This window comes from Nerophis ophidion, linkage group LG04, assembly GCF_033978795.1.
Source record: "Nerophis ophidion isolate RoL-2023_Sa linkage group LG04, RoL_Noph_v1.0, whole genome shotgun sequence".
Classification (NCBI taxonomy): Eukaryota; Metazoa; Chordata; class Actinopteri; order Syngnathiformes; family Syngnathidae; genus Nerophis; species Nerophis ophidion.
Window position 1 is genome coordinate 12,516,720 of NC_084614.1, and position 19,246 is coordinate 12,535,965.

General features: G+C 40.5%; 1 protein-coding gene across 2 annotated transcripts in view; it reads left to right on the forward strand.

Annotated features, from left to right (window-relative positions):
* Positions 1-5,657: 5,657 nt before the first annotated feature.
* elmo1 (engulfment and cell motility 1 (ced-12 homolog, C. elegans)) overlaps positions 5,658-19,246 on the forward strand; it is a 214,730-nt gene continuing 201,141 nt past the window's right edge. Inside the window, exon 1 of one of the 2 annotated variants that reach the window (XM_061897072.1) lies at positions 5,658-5,793. In XM_061897072.1, the coding sequence (XP_061753056.1) occupies positions 5,709-5,793 (85 nt within the window). In that variant the 5' untranslated portion in view covers positions 5,658-5,708. The remainder of the gene's footprint in view (positions 5,794-19,246) is intronic. The other variant, XM_061897073.1, reaches the window with a different exon arrangement.

Here is a 19,246-nt window from a genome sequence, read left to right on the forward strand (position 1 = left end):
AAATGATGGTGGAAAATAAGTATTTGGTCAACCGTTCAAAGCTCTCACTGATGGAAGGAGGTTTTGGCTCCAAATCTCACGATACATGGCCCCATTCATTCTTTCCTTAGCACGGATCAATCGTCCTGTCCCCTTAGCAGAAAAACAGCCCCAAGCATGATATTCCCACCCCCATGCTTCACAGTAGGTCTGGTGTTCTTGGGATGCAACTCAGTATTCTTCTTCCTCCGAACACCACGAGTTGCATCAAAAACCGACATCAGTGTGTAAAGGATATCACCGCATGGGCTCAGGAACACGTCATAAAACCACTGTCAGTAACTACAGGTGGTCGCTACATCTGTAAGTGCAAGTTAAAACTCTACTATGCAAAGCGAAAGTCATTTATCAACAACATCCAGGAATGTCGCCGGCTTTGCTGGGCGCGAGCTAATCTAAGATGGACTGATGCAAAGTGGAAAGGAGTCCAAATTTCAAATTATATTTGGAAACAGAGGACATTGTGTCCTCCGGAACAAAGACGAAAATAACCATTCAGATTGTTATAGGCGCAAAGTTGAAAAGCCAGCATCTGTGATGGTATGGGGGTGCATTAGTGCCCAAGGCATGGGTAACTTACACATCTGTGAAGGCACCATTAATGCTGAATGGTCCATACAGGTTTTGGAGCAACATGTGTTGTTATCATGGACGCCCCTGCTTATTTCAGCAAGACAAGTGTTAAAACAGCGTGGCTTTGTAAATAAAGCTTGCGGGTACTTTCCTGGCCCGCCTGCAGTCCAGACCTGTCTCCCATCAAAAATGTGTGGCGCATTATGAAGCGTAAAATACGACAACAAGACCCCGGACTGTTGAAGGACTGAAGCTCTACATAAAACAAGAATGGGAAGGAATTCCACTTTCAAAGCTTCAACAATTAGTTTCCTCAGTTCCCAAACGTTTATTGAGTGTTGTTAAAAGAAAAGGTGATGTAACACAGTGGTGAACATGCCCTTTCCCAACTACTTTGGCACGTGTTGCAGCCATGAAATTCTAAGTTAATTATTATTGGAATAAAATAAAATAAAGTTTATGAGTTTGAACATCAAATATGTTGTCTTTGTAGTGCATTCAACTGAATATGGGTGGAAAAGGATTTGCAAATCATTGTATTCCGTTTATATTTACATCCAACGCAATTTCCCAACTCATATGGAAACGGGGTTTGTAGGTTCAATCCCCGCTTCTGCCATCCTAGTCACTGCCGTTGTGTCCTTGGGCAAGACACTTTACCCACCTGCTCCCAGTGCCACCCACACTGGTTTAAATGTAACTTAGATATTGGGTTTCACTGTGTAAAGTGCTTTGAGTCACCTGAGAAAAGCGCTATATAAATATAATTCACTTCACATTATACAACCAAACATGCTGAGGAGTATGCAACATTTTTTTGTTTTTAAGAAATCTTATGGCCTAGACTCTGCGTCCCGAATAAATTGACTTGGAGACCAATGGTTTAAATTCTGTGAACTGGATTATTATTATTTTATTTTGTATTTTTTTATTACATCAAAAGTGTCCAAAAATAAAGACACACATGAACCTCCACAATACACGCAGGGAGCGTTCAATGACTATCGCCTATACCAGGGGTGTCCAAACTTTTTCCACTGAGGGCCGCACACTGAAAAATCAAAGCAAGCGGGGGCCATTTATTTAAAAAAAACAAAAACAATCAAATATATGTGTAAAAAAAATAAACATTCAGGCTTCCACTCAGGCTTGATCCCGGGGACCCCAAAGGGTTTTGGTAAAAATGTGTCATTATTCAGTATTATTATTTTTATTATTATTCAAGTTTTAAATCTTTAGATCAGGGGTAGGGAACCTATGGCTCTAGAGCCAGATGTGGCTCTTTTGATGACTGCATCTGGCTCTCAGATAAATCTGAGCGGACGTTGCTTAACACGATAAGTGTTAAAAATAACGTTTAAAATATAAAACGTTCTCATGCATTTGAATCCATCCATCCGTTTCTGTCGCACCTGTTCAAGAAGTTGCGCTAATAGTCCAAAGTATTTTATTTATTATTGGTTAGCTTCGGAATAGAATAACAATGTTATTAAAAAGAATAAGAGATGGAAGCATTTGTTTGTTGTAATCAGGGAAAGTCGAAATAAAACAGCTAAATTGAATCCTGTCTCTGTTTAATTCCTTGCTTCTTGTCTGCTTACTAGATGTCATCAATGTTTGAACCTGACAGTTGTATTCAGTGTTAAAAATATTATATGGCTCTCACGGAAATACATTTTAAAATATTTGGCTTCAATGGCTCTCTCAGTCAAAAAAGTTCCCGACCCCTGCTCTGGATCAACATTAAGTCTATCCGTCAATATGACGTTTTTAAAGATTTAAGTTGTATGCTCTTTGTAGGAGGCTAAATACTGTTTAAATTAATTTACATTTTATGGACGGTGCTTTATGTTTATTCAGTCAAAATGGGACTATCTACTTTATTTGCATAATAAGAAAATTGATGTATTGAATGCTTAGAGTAATTTCGGACTACGTTAAGGTAACGTGTGGAGTTCCCCAGGGTTCGGTCCTTGGCCCTGCACTCTTCAGCATCTACATGCTGCCGCTAGGTGACATCATACGCAAATACGGTGTTAGCTTTCACTGTTATGCTGATGACACCCAACTCTACATGCCCCTAAAGCTGACCAACACGCCGGATTGTAGTCAGCCGGAGGCGTGTCTTAATGAAATTAAACAATGGATGTCCGCTAACTTTTTGCAACTCAACGCCAAAAAAACGGAAATGCTGATTATCGGTCCTGCTAGACACCGACCTCTATTTAATGATACTACTCTAACATTTGACAACCAAACAATTAAACAAGGCGACACGGTAAAGAATCTGGGTATTATCTTCGACCCAACTCTCTCCTTTGAGGCACACATTAAAAGCGTTACTAAAACGGCCTTCTTTCATCTCCGTAATATCGCTAAAATTCGCTCCATTCTGTCCTCTAAAGACGCTGAGATCATTATCCATGCGTTTGTTACGTCTCGTCTCGACTACTGTAACGTATTATTTTCGGGTCTCCCCATGTCTAGCATTAAAAGATTACAGTTGGTACAAAACGCGGCTGCTAGACTTTTGACAAGAACAAGAAAGTTTGATCACATTACGCCTGTACTGGCTCACCTGCACTGGCTTCCTGTGCACTTAAGATGTGACTTTAAGGTTTTACTACTTACGTATAAAATACTACACGGTCTAGCTCCATCCTATCTTGCCGATTGTATTGTACCATATGTCCCGGCAAGAAATCTGCGTTCAAAGGACTCCGGCTTATTAGTGATTCCCAAAGCCCAAAAAAAGTCTGTGGGCTATAGAGCGTTTTCTCGACCAGTTGATCTGCCGTTTCTTTTCTTTTTCTCCTATGTCCCACTCTCCCTTGTGGAGGGGGTCCGGTCCGATCCGGTGGCCATGTACCGCTCGCCTGTGTATCGGCTGGGGACATCTCTGCGCTGCTGATCCGCCTCCGCTTGAGATGGTTTCCTGCTGGCTCCGCTGTGAACAGGACTCTCGCTGCTGTGTTGGATCCGCTTTGGACTGGACTCTCGCGACTGTGTTGGATCCATTATGGATTGAACTTTCACAGTATCATGTTAGACCCGCTCGACATCCATTGCTTTCCTCCTCTCCAAGGTTCTCATAGTCATCATTGTCACCGACGTCCCACTGGGTGTGAGTTTTCCTTGCCCTTATGTGGGCCTACCGAGGATGTCGTAGTAGTTTGTGCAGCCCTTTGAGACACTAGTGATTTAGGGCTATATAAGTAAACATTGATTGATTGATTGAATTATATAAAGCTCACTTGAATTGTAATTATTACATTTGTCAAAATGATTTGATGACGTAACTGTTTTAAGTGCATTTATGGCGGAAGGATCTGTGTGGTAAGGTGGATTTTGGACGCAAGGTGTTATGGGTAATTGCTGTCAGGTGCGGTGGAATCGAGCCACACAGTTTTTTGAACTCACTCATACTTATTGTCATTCATACTTTTTCCAACTCGTACTGCAACAAACGCACTTTATTTTGTCATTCATTTGTTCCCACATCGTGACTGTTTTATGTTTTGAATTATTAAGATTACAAGTAAACCATACAAACCAAGAAGAACGTCCGGAGTTTTGTTTTGTTGTTGAATGTGATAGTAGAGGAGCGTCAAGCTTAAGGCTACTTTAGGAATCTACACTCTTTTTGTCAAAGAAAAACATGTTTTTTTTTAAAATGGAAAAAAACACAAAATATGCAATATTTTCACCCAATAAAATTTTTTATGTAGAATGTTGGAGATTATATAATAATTGGAGCCGGGAAAAGTCAACAACTCATAACACCATTGATTTTAATTCATTATTATTTTTTGAGCAATGACACTTAAAAACAAAAGACACTGATCCAAAGTGTTGAAAAAAAATAAATATATATATATATATTTTTTACTGTTTACTTTTAACACAATGGTCTCGAGATCAACTTCAGACCCACCCGCCAATTCCAAGTCGTTTTGTTGTTTATGTTTTTTGTTTGTTCGTTTTAGGCCCTTCTTTGAAAAAAACACAAAAAAAAACAGCTCAGTTTTTTATATGGCAAACACAAAATATCCAACATTTTCCCCCCAAAAATATCTCAAAGTGGAATATTTAACGTGACGTAATTGGAGCCTTGAATAGCTCAATAATTCATAATGACATTGATTTTGATTCATTATTTTTTTTTTTAAAGGAAGAAACAGCCTGCATGGCAGCTTTGTGTTATTACAGTAAACATTGCAACATGTTCTTGTTACATTCCACCCATTTTCTCTTTTATATATAACGTTTTAAAACATTTTTAATCGTATTTTTTAAAATGTGCCGTGGGGCCGTTAAAAAAAATGACCCGCGGGCCTCACTTTGGACACCCCTGGCCTATACGTTTGACTTTTTTTTCTGATTCCGCACGCAACAAAAGCACATTTCCAAGCCTTAGAAAGTGACTTCTATAAAGTAAACATAATATCGTATAAAAAAACACGCATTATGTCACGTAGTGCAGTGGTCCGCCAACCTTTTTGTATCCGCGGACCGGTCAACGCTTGAAGTGAAGTGAATTATATTTATATAGCGCTTTTCTCTAGTGACTCAAAGCGCTTTACATAGTGACACCCAATATCTAAGTTACATTTAAACCAGTGTGGGTGGCACTGGGAGCACGTGGGTAAAGTGTCTTGCCCAAGGACACAACGGCAGTGAATAGGATGGCGGAAGCGGGAATCGAACCTGCAACCCGCAAGTTGCTGGCACGGCCACTCTACCAAGGGGGGGGGTGTCCTTTGATGTTCTTTTTTTTTTCTTTCTTCTTTGTCATGAAAAAGGGACGTTTTTGTCATTAAAAGGGGAGTTTTTTGTGTTGGGTGCACTATTTGTAAGAGTATTTTGTGTTTTTTATGTTGATTTAATGAAAATTAAAAAAATAAATAAAATCATCATTATTATTATTTTTATTTTTATTTTTTTTTAATAAAAAATTCTTCTGCGGCCCGGTGGTTGGGGACCACTGACGTAGTGGACGTGTCTAGCGTGAAATGTGCCGTGTTGTCGTGCGCGGAGGTGTCATGACGCCGGCGGCCGGCAGGGGGCGGTAGAAACAAGGAAGTGGCAACATCAGCATGATCAACACACACACACACATTCACACACACGTTGGGCGACACACAAACTCCGTCAGTTGGAGAAGAGTCCACGCAGCAGCAGGTACGGACACGCATTTTGACGTTTTTTTTCCATCTTTAAACCCACGTCGCGCGACGTTTTGTCATTCGCGGACTGTGTGTTAGTGTGTGTCTTTTTCGGGATTGTGTCCTTTCCCCCCGCGCTTTGTGTGTTTTATCTCATTTATCGGTGTGACTTTTATTTTTTTTTTTACCCAAGCAGACATGTTTTAGTGGCGTGTGCACGTCCACGCCAACGTGCGAGTTGTGTGTTTTTGCGGTAGTGTGTGTGTGTGTGTGTGTGTGTGTGTGTGTGTGTGTGTGTGTTTTGACGCCTGCCTTTCTGTTCAAATGACATGTGTGTTTTTTAATTGGAAGTGTATTTTCTGTTTAATAGGGACACTAAAAGTTAGAAGATACATTCTTACACACACACACACACACACACACACACACACCTTAGTCTCATTGGTGCACTCATAAATGATCAGAAACCACAAAAATCCTCTATGTGCTGCTTTGCCAAAACACACACACACACACACACAACCTACGTTTCATCGGTGCCCTCATAAATGATCAGAAATCATAAAAATCCTCTTTATTCACTGCGCTGCCGACACACACACACACACACACACACACACACATCTCATTGGTGCACTCATAAATGATCAGAAATCGCAAAAATCCCCTTTTTATGCTGCCCTGCTAACACACACAAACAAATCCTAACACCTATGTCTTGTTGGTGCCCTCATAAATGATCAGAAATGACAAAAATCCTCTTTATGCGCTGCTCTGCCAACACACACACACGCACACACAAAACCTACGTCTAATTAAAAACAAAAACAAAAAAATCGAAAGACGTTAAAGGCCTACTGAAATGAGATTTTCATATTTAAACGGGGATAACAGGTCCATTCTGTGTCATACTTGATCATTTCGCCATATTTTTGCTGAAAGGATTTAGTAGAGAACATCCACGATAAAGTTTGCAACTTTTGGTCGCTAATAAAAAAGCCTTGCCTGTACCGGAAGTAGCAGACGATGTGCGCGTGACGTCACAGGTTGTGGAGCTCCTCACATCTGAACATTGTTTACAATCATGGCCACCAGCAGCCAGAGCGATTCGGACCGAGAAAGCGACGATTTCCCCATTAATTTGAGCCAGGATGAAAGAGTCGTGGATGAGGAAAGTGAGAGTGAAGAACTAGAAAAAAAATAAAAAGACGAGGGCAGTGGGAGCGTTTCAGATGTTATTAGACACATTTACTAGGATCATTTTGGAAAATCCCTCATCTATTTATTGTGTTACTAGTGTTTTAGTGAGATTATATGTAGGTCGGCCCCGCACCTTTCTTCAGCACCAGTCGACGGGTGGTGGTTATGCCCATCTCTGCCCTTCGCCAAGGACCCTCTTCGAAACACGATCTTTCGAAATGATCGCTGCATAATACACTGTACTTCGTGTGTGTTTGCTTGGCTGCTCTGTTCCATAGTAAAGCTTGACTGTCATCTTTCGGGAATGTAAACAAGGAAACACCGGCTGTGTTTGTGTTGCTAAAGGCGGCCGCAATACACCGCTTCCCACTTACAGCTTTCTTCTTCGACGTTTCCATTATTCATTGAACAAATTGCAAAAGATTCAGCAACACAGGCGTCCAGAATACTGTGGAATTATGCGATGAAAACAGACGACTTATAGGTGGGAACGGTGCTGGAACAAAATGTCCTCTACAATGCGTGACGTCACGCGCACACGTCATCATACCACGACGTTTTAGCATGATACTTCTGCGCAACTTTTGGTCGCTAATAAAAAAGCCTTGCCTGTACCGGAAGTAGCACACGATGACGTCACAAGGGAGCCTCCAGCATCAAGAGCTATTCGGGCCGAGAGAACGACAATTTCCCCGTTAATTTGAGCGAGGATAAAAAAGATTTGTGGATGATGATATTGATAGCGGAGAACTAGAAAAAAAAAAAAAAAGGGACAGCTCCGGGCGGCGGCTGTGTGAGCGTTTCAGATGTAATTAGACACATTTACTAGGATAATTCTGGAAGATCCCTTATCTGCTTATTGTTTTAGTGAGATTGTAAAGACATACCTCGAGGTCAGATGGCTGCGGTGAACACGCAGTGTCTCAGAGAGGAGCCAAGCTCACAGCTGCCTTTTAAACAGCTACTGCAGGAGGAGGAATAATCCAATGATGTCTCCAGTAAGATATATATCACAATTTTCCCATCCAAAAACATGCCGGTTTACGTAGAGAAACATGTTCGCTAGACCGCTCTGTGTTAAAAAGAAAGAAACACCGGCTGTGTCTCGGTTGCTAAAGACAGCTGCAATCCACCGCTTTCCACCAACAGCATTCTTCTTTGATGTCTCCATTATTAATTGAACAAATTGCAAAAGATTCAGCAACACAGATTTCCAAAATACTGTGAAATTATGCGATTAAAGCAGACTACTTTTATCCGCTAGTGGTGCTGGGCTAATATTTCCTTACAGTCCGTGACGTCACACGTACACGTCATCATTCCGCGACGTTTTCAACAAGAAACTCGCAGGAAATTTAAAATTGTAATTTAGTAAACTAAAGCGGCCGTATTGGCATGTGTTGCAATGTTAATATTTCATCATTGATATATAAACTATCAGACTGCGTGGTCGCTAGTAGTGGCTTTCAGTAGGCTTTTAAGCTAAGTGTCGCATTTTCTCTGTTGTTGCTGTGGGACTGCTTGTATCCCACATTTTACATGCAAGCCGATATCACCCGATAATTGTTTTTGTTGTTGACAAATGTGATGTTTCATATTGTTCAATGATAAAGACGTATGTTTAGCTTGTGTGCTATTGTGTGCTTGGCTGTTGTGTAGCTGCTCCGTCCTTGTAGCCTATAGGCCGGAAAAGGCTCAATAACGAGTCAGCTTTTGCACTAAACACAACAAATGTACGCATGTTGACACGTCTGCGTCCAAAACAGTATCGGTCCACATGAAAATGACATTTTTAGTATCAATGTTCATCAAGAGACAGTATTAAAGCTTTGAGTATGTGCAGATACCAGTACCAATCTGATACCGTATCAGCAGGAATCTTGCATACTTGTATTGTTGTGTTACAAAACGTTTAATCAAGTGAAATTATTCCAAAAGAGAACAATAGTAGGTATGAAAAACACAATTTTGTTGTTGTTATTAATAGTCTGGAATGGACTTATGCTGTCTTTAAGTTGAAGCAGAGTGCTGATTGTTAGAAACGTTAGAAAAGGTTTGGTCAACTTTTACAACAAGGGTCGGCCGTAAAAACACTAACATGCTGTCTTTAAATTGAAGTGGGGTGGTAATTTGTTTTGTTTTCTGGCAAAGCTGAATGATGCGGACACGCTTGTTACTGGATACTTTCTAATACTGCCTTGAGGACTTTGTACGTGTAAGTAATATGCAACTGTAAATATATTATATTGACAAATGTGATGTTTTATATTGTTCAATGATGATTACGTATGTTTAGCAAGTGTGCTATTGTGTGCTTGGCTGTTGTGTAGCTGCTCCGTCCTTGTAGTCTTTAGGTCGGAAAAGGCTCAATAATGAGTCGGTTTTTGCACTAAACACAACAAATGTACGCATGTTGACACGTCTGCGTCCAAAACAGTATCGGTCCACATGAAAATGATATTTTTAGTATCAATGTTCATCAAGATACAGTATTAAAGCTTTGAGTATGTGCAGATACCGGTACCAATCTGATACCGTATCTGCAGGAATCTTACATACTTGTATTGTTGTGTTAGAAAACGTTTAATCAAGTGAAATTACTCAAAAAGAGAACGATAGTAGGTATGAAAAACACAATTTGGTTGTTGTTATTAATAGTCTGGAATGGACTTATCCTGTCTTTAAGTTGAAGCGGAGTGCTGATTGTTAGAAAAGTTGGAAAAGGTTTGGTCAACTTTTACAACAAGGGTCGGTCGTAAAAATTAACAATATGCTGTCTTTAAATTGAAGTGGGGTGGTAATTTGTTTTGTTTTCTGACAAAGCTGAACGATGCGGACACACTTGTTACTGGATACTTTCTAATACTGCTTTTGGGACTTTGTACGTGTAAGTAATATGCAACTGTAAATATATAATATTGACAAATGTGATGTTTTATACTGTTCAATGATGATGACGTATGTTTAGCAAGTGTGCTATTGTGTGCTTGGCTGTTGTGTAGCTGCTCGCTCCTATTAGCCTATAGGCCTAGCAAATGACTTTGGTGAAATAGAAAGAAATTGTGTGCTTATTGGAGAAGTGTGGACTGCTTGTATCGCGCATTTTACATGCAAAACGATATCAGCCGATACTTGTTTTTGTTGTTGTTGCTGATATCAAATCATGTTCAGGCGGTCAAGTGCAGGCCACAGCAACATGTGACCTTACAGTCCCCCTGACCGTATGCCAACCTACCAAAGTCAAGAATTTCCTGGAACATGCACCTTTTTTTTTAATCAGCACATCAAGAGGAATGTGTTTTGGTTTTGGAAAGCTGTCCTTCAGCGGTTCCTGGGAGACCACATCAGCATGCGGCGGATCGTCACGGCAACAACACGTTCCCCTTTTGCACGCTTTGGTGCCAGGGGCTGTTTGCAGGGTACGGCGTCTGCGTTTGCGCAAGGCGGCGCGGAGGACAGTCGGCATCCCACGAGCTGGGTCTCGAACGGCAGAATTGACGGAAACCGGATATTCAGTCGTCTAAAACATGTCTGCCGAGTAAATGTTCAAGTATGTATTTGCCTCTTAAAGTGCAATATGCACGCCGGCCCACTAGTTGGCGATGTCACCTTTTGAGCACCTTTTTTTAAACGTTTGGTTACAGCCTTTAAGAAGATTGATGAAAGGGTTTTACGTCGTAACCACAACAACAAAGGTGGACCGAAACCGACTGTGTCGTGCAGGCCTGTCCAAACGTATTTATGTTTTGAATATATGTATATAAAAGGGACAAGCGGTAGAAAATGGGTGGAATATATATATATATATATATATATATATATATATATACCGTATTTGCTTGAATTGCCGCAGGGGCGCTAATTAATTTAAAACCTCTTCTCACTCCTGCACTTACCAAAGGCATGCAGTAAAAGTAAGCATGCGCTAATTAATTTAAAACCTCTTCTCACTCCTGCACTTACCAAAGGCATGCAGTAAAAGTAAGCATGTGCTAATTAATTTAAAACCTCTTCTCACTCCGGCACTTACCGAAGGCAGGCCTGTCCAAACGTATTTATGTTTTGAATATATGTATATAAAATAGGGACAAGCGGTAGAAAATGGGTGGAATATATATATATATATATATATATATATATATATATATACCGTATTTCCTTGAATTGCCGCCGGGGCGCTAATTAATTCAAAACCTCTTCTCACTCCGGCACTTACCAAAGGCATGCGGTAAAAGTAAGCATGCGCTAATTAATTTAAAACCTCTTCTCACTCCGGCACTTACCAAAGGCATGCGGTAAAAGTAAGCATGCGCTAATTATTTTAAAACCTCTTCTCACTCCGGCACTTACCAAAGGCATGCAGTAAAAAATTGAGTGTGATGTAAGCTTGGACCTTAAATCCTACTGAATAGCTCTTATTCTTCTTCCCTTTATGCAATTTCAAATTACCGCTATTAAAATCAGCCTCCTCCATTTTGAAAATGATGACAGGGGAGGTGTCTATATACATATATATATATATATATATATAATATAGTACATTAAGATTTTGTGAGAGTTCAACTCCTGCTGGGCTTCACGGTGGCAGAGGGGTTAGTGTGTCTGCCTCACAATACGAAGGTCCTGCAGTCCTGGGTTCAAATCCAGGCTCAGGATCTTTCTGTGTGGAGTTTGCATGTTCTCCCCGTGAATGCGTGGGTTCCCTCCGGGTACTCCGGCTTCCTCCCACTTCCAAAGACATGCACCTGGGGATAGGTTGATTGGCAACACTAAATTGGCCCTAGTGTGTGAATGTGATTGTGAATGTTGTCTGTCTATCTGTGTTGGCCCTGCGATGAGGTGGCGACTTGTCCAGGGTGTACCCCGCCTTCCGCCCGATTGTAGCTGAGATAGGCGCCAGCGCCCCCTGCGACCCCAAAAAGGGAATAAGCGGTAGAAAATGGATGGAAAAAAAATGGATCAACTCCTGCCTTGTTGACATCCGTGACGACCTTCGTTAAGTTTGGTCATCAATCAGAAATATCAGGCAGCTAAACCTGGATGAGTGTGGAGAGAGTTACATTTTTCCCATCATGCTTTGTAATGGATTTAAATGATGTCGTTTTTGAAGTTTTTTTTAGGGTGTATGGACATTTTTCATTATGTCCGCAATGTTTAGTTGAACGGGTTGTTGCGTGTGACCTTGTGTGTTGACTTTTAGGTTGCATTATTTTATTTTTTTTGCACCGTGACTAGGGAAGGTTGTCTGGATTGTGTCATACAATTTAATGCTGCGCTAAAGCTACAAGTGTCTTCAAAGATCTTTGATCGGGTTGACCCACAATGTCCACAACATGGCATCACACATTTAGCAGTCAGTGACTGCATTTTTCCGCCCACTATGACTAGGGAAGGTTGTTTGGATTATATCATGTAAGTAAATGCTATGCAATCGTCAGAAATTATATTCAAAGGTCATTGATCTGGTTGATACACATTGTCCACAAGATGTCAGCAGACATGTAGCAATCCGACTGCCTTTTTATTTTCCACCATGACTAGGGAAGGTTGTTTGGATTGTGTCATTAGTTAATGCTGTGCTATGGTCACAAAGTATATTCAAAGGTCATTGATCTGGTTGACCCACGTTGTCTACAATATGGCATCAAATATGTAGCAATCAGAGACTTCCTTCTTTTTGCACCATGACTAGGGCAGGTAGTTTGGATTGTGTCATATAAGTGAATGTTGTGCAATGGCCACAAAGTATATTCAAAGGTCATCGATCTGGTTGACCCACATTGTCTACAAGATGGCAGCAGACATGTAGCAATCAGAGACTGCATTTTTTTTCACCATGATTAGGGAAGGTTGTTTGGATTGTGTCATTAGTGAATGCTGTGCTATGGCCACAAAGTATATTCAAAGCTCATCGAGCTGGTTGACCCACAGTGTCCGCAATATGACCGCAGACATGTAGTAATCTGACTGCCATTTTGTTGCACCATTACTAGGGAAGGTTGTTTGGATTGTGTCATATCCAAACAACTCATTCAATTCAAACCAATTCATAAGTGAATGCTGTGCTATGGCCACAAAGTATATTCAAAGGTCATCGATCTGGTTCACCCAAATTTTCTACAAGATGGCAGCAGACATGTAGCAATCACCCTGCCTTTTTATTTTCCACCATGATTAGGGAATGTTGTTTGGATTGTGTCATAAGGTAATGCTATGCTATGGCCACAAAGTATATTCAAAGGTCATCGATCTGGTTGACCCAAATTGTCTACAAGATGGCAGCAGACATGTAGCAATCAGCCTGCCTTTTTATTTTCCACCATGACTAGGGAAGGTTGTTTGGATTGTGTCATTAGTTAATGCTGTGCTATGGTCACAAAGTATATTCAAAGGTCATTGATCTGGTTGACCCACGTTGTCCACAATATGGCATCAAATATGTAGCAATCAGAGACTTCCTTCTTTTTGCACCATGACTAGGGCAGGTTGTTTGGATTGTGTCATATAAGTGAATGTTATGCAATGGCCACAAAGTATATTCAAAGGTCATCGATCTGGTTGACCCACATTGTCTACAAGATGGCAGCAGACATGTAGCAATCAGAGACTGCATTTTTTTCCACCATGATTAGGGAAGGTTGTTTGGATTGTGTCATTAGTGAATGCTGTGATATGGCCACAAAGTATATTCAAAGCTCATCGAGCTGGTTGACCCACAGTGTCCGCAATATGACCGCAGACATGTAGTAATCTGACTGCCTTTTTGTTGCACCATTACTAGGGAAGGTTGTTTGGATTGTGTCATATCCAAACAACTAATTCAATTCAAACCAATTCATAAGTGAATGCTGTGCTATGGCCACAGAGTATATTCAAAGGTCATCAATCTGGTTGACCCAAATTGTCTACAAGATGGCAGCAGACATGTAGCAATCAGCCTGCCTTTTTATTTTCCACCATGACTAGGGAAGGTTGTTTGGATTGTGTCATAAGTTAATGCTGTGCTATGGTCACAAAGTATATTCAAAGGTCATTGATCTGGTTGACCCACGTTGTCTACAATATGGCATCAAATATGTAGCAATCAGAGACTTCCTTCTTTTTGCACCATGACTAGGGCAGGTTGTTTGGATTGTGTCATATAAGTGAATGCTGTGCTATAGCCATAATGTATATTTAAAGGTCATCAATCTGGTTGACCACATTGTCCACAACATGGCAGCAGACATGTAGAAATTAAAGACTGCCTTATTTTTTTTTGCACCATGACTAGGGAAGGTTGTTTGGATTGTGTCATATAAGTGAATGCTGTGCAAAAGTTTGTGACCAAAAATTTACTTTTTTTTTTTTTTAATGAATACTGAGGCCTACCACATAATGTGTGTCATTATGGTGGTGCGGGAAAATGCATTTTTAAACAATATGATTTGCCTTAAAATTGATATCTCTGTTAAAAACATTTAACGTGATTTAGGTAGCGCTTTTTTGTCATATTTTTTATTGTTATTATTTATTATATTTAATACTCTATCTGTATTTGCTTTTGTTTTCTTCCCTTGATGTTGAAAATGCATTGACTTCTGTGTGAGTTATAAATGTATGTTGTTAAAAAAAAATAAAAAAAAATAAAATTTGCCGGAACAAGACAAACAGGGAAAAAAAACAAGAATATCCCCAACATGATTTGCCTGAGCGGCTTAGTGTTTTCTGAGATAATACTTGGTGAAAGAAAAAATCATAAAAAATATCAATAATTATCAGTATCGACACATATAAGGCACTGATATCAGTTTTCTGCCGTATCGCCAAGCCCCGCAATATAATTTTTTTTGCTTTCATTTATTTTTCCCACGCTGTGTTGTGGTTCCGGAGGGAAACTGCTGCTATGTCAACAGTTTTCTCCTCCGTGCAAACCCGGCCTGCTATCTGTCCATCTTAATGAACTCACCCCCCCCCCCCCCCCTGACCCCCCCGCCCTCCTCCAAGCTCACTTTCAAGCGGCAGCCTCGCGGACGACCAGCTCTCGCCGCCGCCTTAAAGTACAGCGTTGGCAGTTAATTTGCAGCGTCCAATGAGATGAGTGACGCCTTGCTTAATTGCCGGCGGTGTCGGGACAACCGTGGTGACGGGAAGAGGGCAAAAAAAAAACCTGCATTAGCCAAAAAGTGGGGTCGCGCGCGTCGTCTGGTAATGACTGCCGATAATTGCGCCGATGCATGATGGGAAAACACTTCAGAGGGCGACGTTGCGTCAATATATGGAGGGGGGGGGGCTGGTGTGACCCCAGAAAGGGATATGTCTCGCTGCATTCCAGCTGCGGCATTGGAAGGAAGGAAGGAAGGAAGGAAGGAAGGAAGGAGGCGTGTTAGTGATATTGAACATCTCACACGTCTTCAACACGCCAACTGTGTTGTTACAATTTTGTGCTCTTTTCTGTGTCACAACCGTCAGAGGTGTGTAGTAACACAAATTCCGGAGCCCCCATACACAAGACCCCCCACAAACACCCTTGAACATTCACACTTGAATCTTTCGCAAGAAGCCGCTACTTTTTTTCCCGCTACGCTTTGTACGCTGCGGCTTATAAAACGGTGCGGCAAATTTATGGATTTTTGTTCCGCTGACAGCCATAATGCAAAGACCCTATTTTCAGGACGACAGAGCGCATCGTTTTGTAAGCTGCACCCACTCAATTTTAAAATACAATTTTTTTTTTCTTCCATATATTAACCATGGATATATATAAGTTGTGTATTGAGTTATTTACACACAAATATTTTGCAAGTGTTTATTTACATACCTTAATTGTTTCCAGACGGCGTCTGTAACACGGCAGTAAAACGGCTGATCAAACAAAACAGAAGTCATGGTCATGGACCCACTAGCTGTGGAAACTAGTTCTATGATCAGCTAAATAGACTCTATACTTCCACGCTGACATTTTGGTGAATTTACACACTTGGAATTTTTACACGCGGCCGCTACTTTTTCCTTACGCTTTGTACCCTGCGGCTTATTAAACAACGCGGCCAATTTATGGATTTTTGTTCCACTGACAGCCATAATGTAATTACCCTATTTTCAGGACGGTAGACCGCACTGTTATATAAGCCACACCCACTCAATATTAAAAGAAAAAAAATATTTTTCCGTCTATTAGCCATGGATATATATAAGTTGTGTATTTAGTTATTTACACAGAAATATTTTGCAAGTGTTTATTTACATACCTTAATTATTTCCAAGCGGTGTCTGTAATAACACGGCAGTAAAACGGCTGATCAAACAAAACAGAAGTCATGGTCATGGACCCACTAGCTGTGGAAACTAGTTCTCCGATCAGCTAAACAGACTCTATAACTCCACGCTGACGTTTTGGTGAATTTACACACTTGGAATTTTTACACGCGGCCGCTACTTTTTCCCTACGCTTTGAACCCTGCGGCTTATAAAACGGTGCGGATAATTTATGGATTTTTGTTCCACTGACAGCCATAATGCAAAGACCTTATTTTCAGGACAGTAGAGCGCACCGTTATATAAGCCACACCCACTCAATATTAAAAGAAAAAAATATTTTTCCGTATATTAGCCATGGATATATATAAGTTGTGAATTGAGTTACTTACACATAAATATTTTGTGTTTATTTACATACCTTAATTGTTCCCAAGCGGTGTCTGTAACACGGCAGTAAAACGGCTGACCAAACAAAACAGAAGTCATTGTAATGGACCCGCTAGCTACAGAAGCTAGTTCTCCAATCAGCTAAACAGTCAGTAACTCCACGGTGATGTTTTGGTGAATTTACGCACTTTGAAATTTTACATGCAGCTACTTTTTCCCTACGCTTTGTACCCTGCGGCTTATAAAACCGTGCGGCTAATTTATAGATTTTTGTTCCACTGACAGCCATAATGCAAAGACCCTATTTTCAGGACGGTAGTGCGCACCGTTATATAAGCTGCACCCCAACAATATGAACATTACACAAGGGTTAAAAATATGTTATTCTCAGTGCAAACAAGAGTTGTGGCGAGCAGCAGCTTTTGTTTACACGTCTGCTTTGACTTGCAATATAACTTTCAGCTACAGCATGACTGCAAAAGCCACACGACACAACACGATGATGAAGCCGCAACACAACTTTAAACCCCGAAATACGTGAGCGACACAGCAGAAATGACAGCCTTACTCCAGGCCGTCTAAATGGCCCCTCAGCGTTATTACACCCTTTTAATTGTTACCCTCCAGCTCCGCCATTTCCATTAAAAGATGAAAGCATACTGGTATTTATGTCAAATGCAGGCCGGGGTGAAGCACGCGGACTCATTCTGTCAGGACGCCAGCCCACGCCTCGTCAGCGGCGGCGGCGCGACATCGTTTTCCATTAGCCGCTAAGAGTGGAGCCAAAGGTGAGGGGGAGGAGTCAGCCAAGGTTTTGCCTTTAATCCATGCACGTCATGTGACCTAGCGTCTTCTGTGGTGCGGCGATCCCCTGGATGCTCTTTGCTGCAGATCGACTGCTCAAAAACACACCGAGTCAAACGTCAAAAATGTTTTTTGTTTTGACAAAAGTTGAAGCCGATGTAATTTAATCAAAACCGCGCCGTCATTTTAAATCTCTGTTGGGTCGCCTTCAGTGTTCCAGGCAGAACTGTAAGCTACTTGTGGCAGAACAGCGGCGGCGGGGGGGGGGGGTCAGACACCTTTTAATTTTTGTCAGTGCCACACAAAAACTGTATGTATGTATGTATGTATGTATATATGTATGTATGTCTGTATATATATATATGTATGTATGTATGTATGTATGTATGTATGTATGTATGTGTATGTATGTATGTATGTATATATGTATATATGTATATATGTATATATGTATGTATGTATGTATGTATGTATGTATGTATAAGCATTCTCTCCATGAGCTTCAAGAGGCAGCCACCTGAAATTAATTTTCACTTCACAGATGTGCTTGAAGCTCATGGAGTGAATGCCAAGAGTGTGCAAAAAATCCATCTATTCATCCATCCATATATATGACCAGAATCCATTCATCCATATATATGACCAGAATCCATCCATCCATCCATATAAATGACCAGAATCCATCCATCCATATATATGACCAGAATCCATTCATCCATCCATATATATGACCAGAATCCATCCATCCATATAAATGACCAGAATCCTTCCATCCATATAAATGACCAGAATCCATCCATCCATATATATGACCAGAATCCATTCATCCATCCATATATATGACCAGAATCCATTCATCCATCCATATATATGACCAGAATCCATTCATCCATCCATATATATGACCAGAATCCATACATCCATATAAATGACCAGAATCCATACATCCATATAAATGACCAGAATCCATCCATCCATATAAATGACCAGAATCCATCCATCCATATATGACCAGAATCCATCCATCCATATATTGACCAGAATCCATTCATGTATGACCAGAATCCATTCATCCATCCATTTATATCACCATAATCCATCCATCCATATCCATTCCGAGGATGTTGTAGTCGTAATGATTTGTGCAGTCCTTTGAGACATTTGTGATTTGGGGCTATATAAATAAACATTGATTGATTGATTGATATATGACCAGAATCCATTCATGTATGACCAGAATCCATTCATCCATCAATTTATATCACCAGAATCCATCCATCCATATATATGACTGTAATCAATCTATACATCCATTCATCCATATACATTATATGACCAGAATCCATTCATCCATCCATATATATGACCAGAATCCATTCATGTATGACCAGAATCCATTCATCCATCCATTTATATCACCAGAATCCATCCATCCATATAAATGACCAGATTCCATCCATCCACATATGACTGTAATCAATCTATACAGCCATCCATCCATGTATATGACCAAAATCCATTCATCCATCCATCCATATATATGACCAGAATCCATTCATCCATTCATATATATGACCGTAATACATCCATCCATCCATCCATATACATGACCAGAATCCATCCATCCATATATATGACCAGAATTTATTCATCCATCCATATATATGACCATAATACATCTATCCATCCATCCATATATATGAGCAGAATACAACCATCCATCCATTCATTCATATACTGCATATGACCAGAATCCATCCGTCCATATATATGACCAGAAACCAGTCATCCAGCCATATATATTACCAGATTCCGTCCATCCATATATATGACCAGAA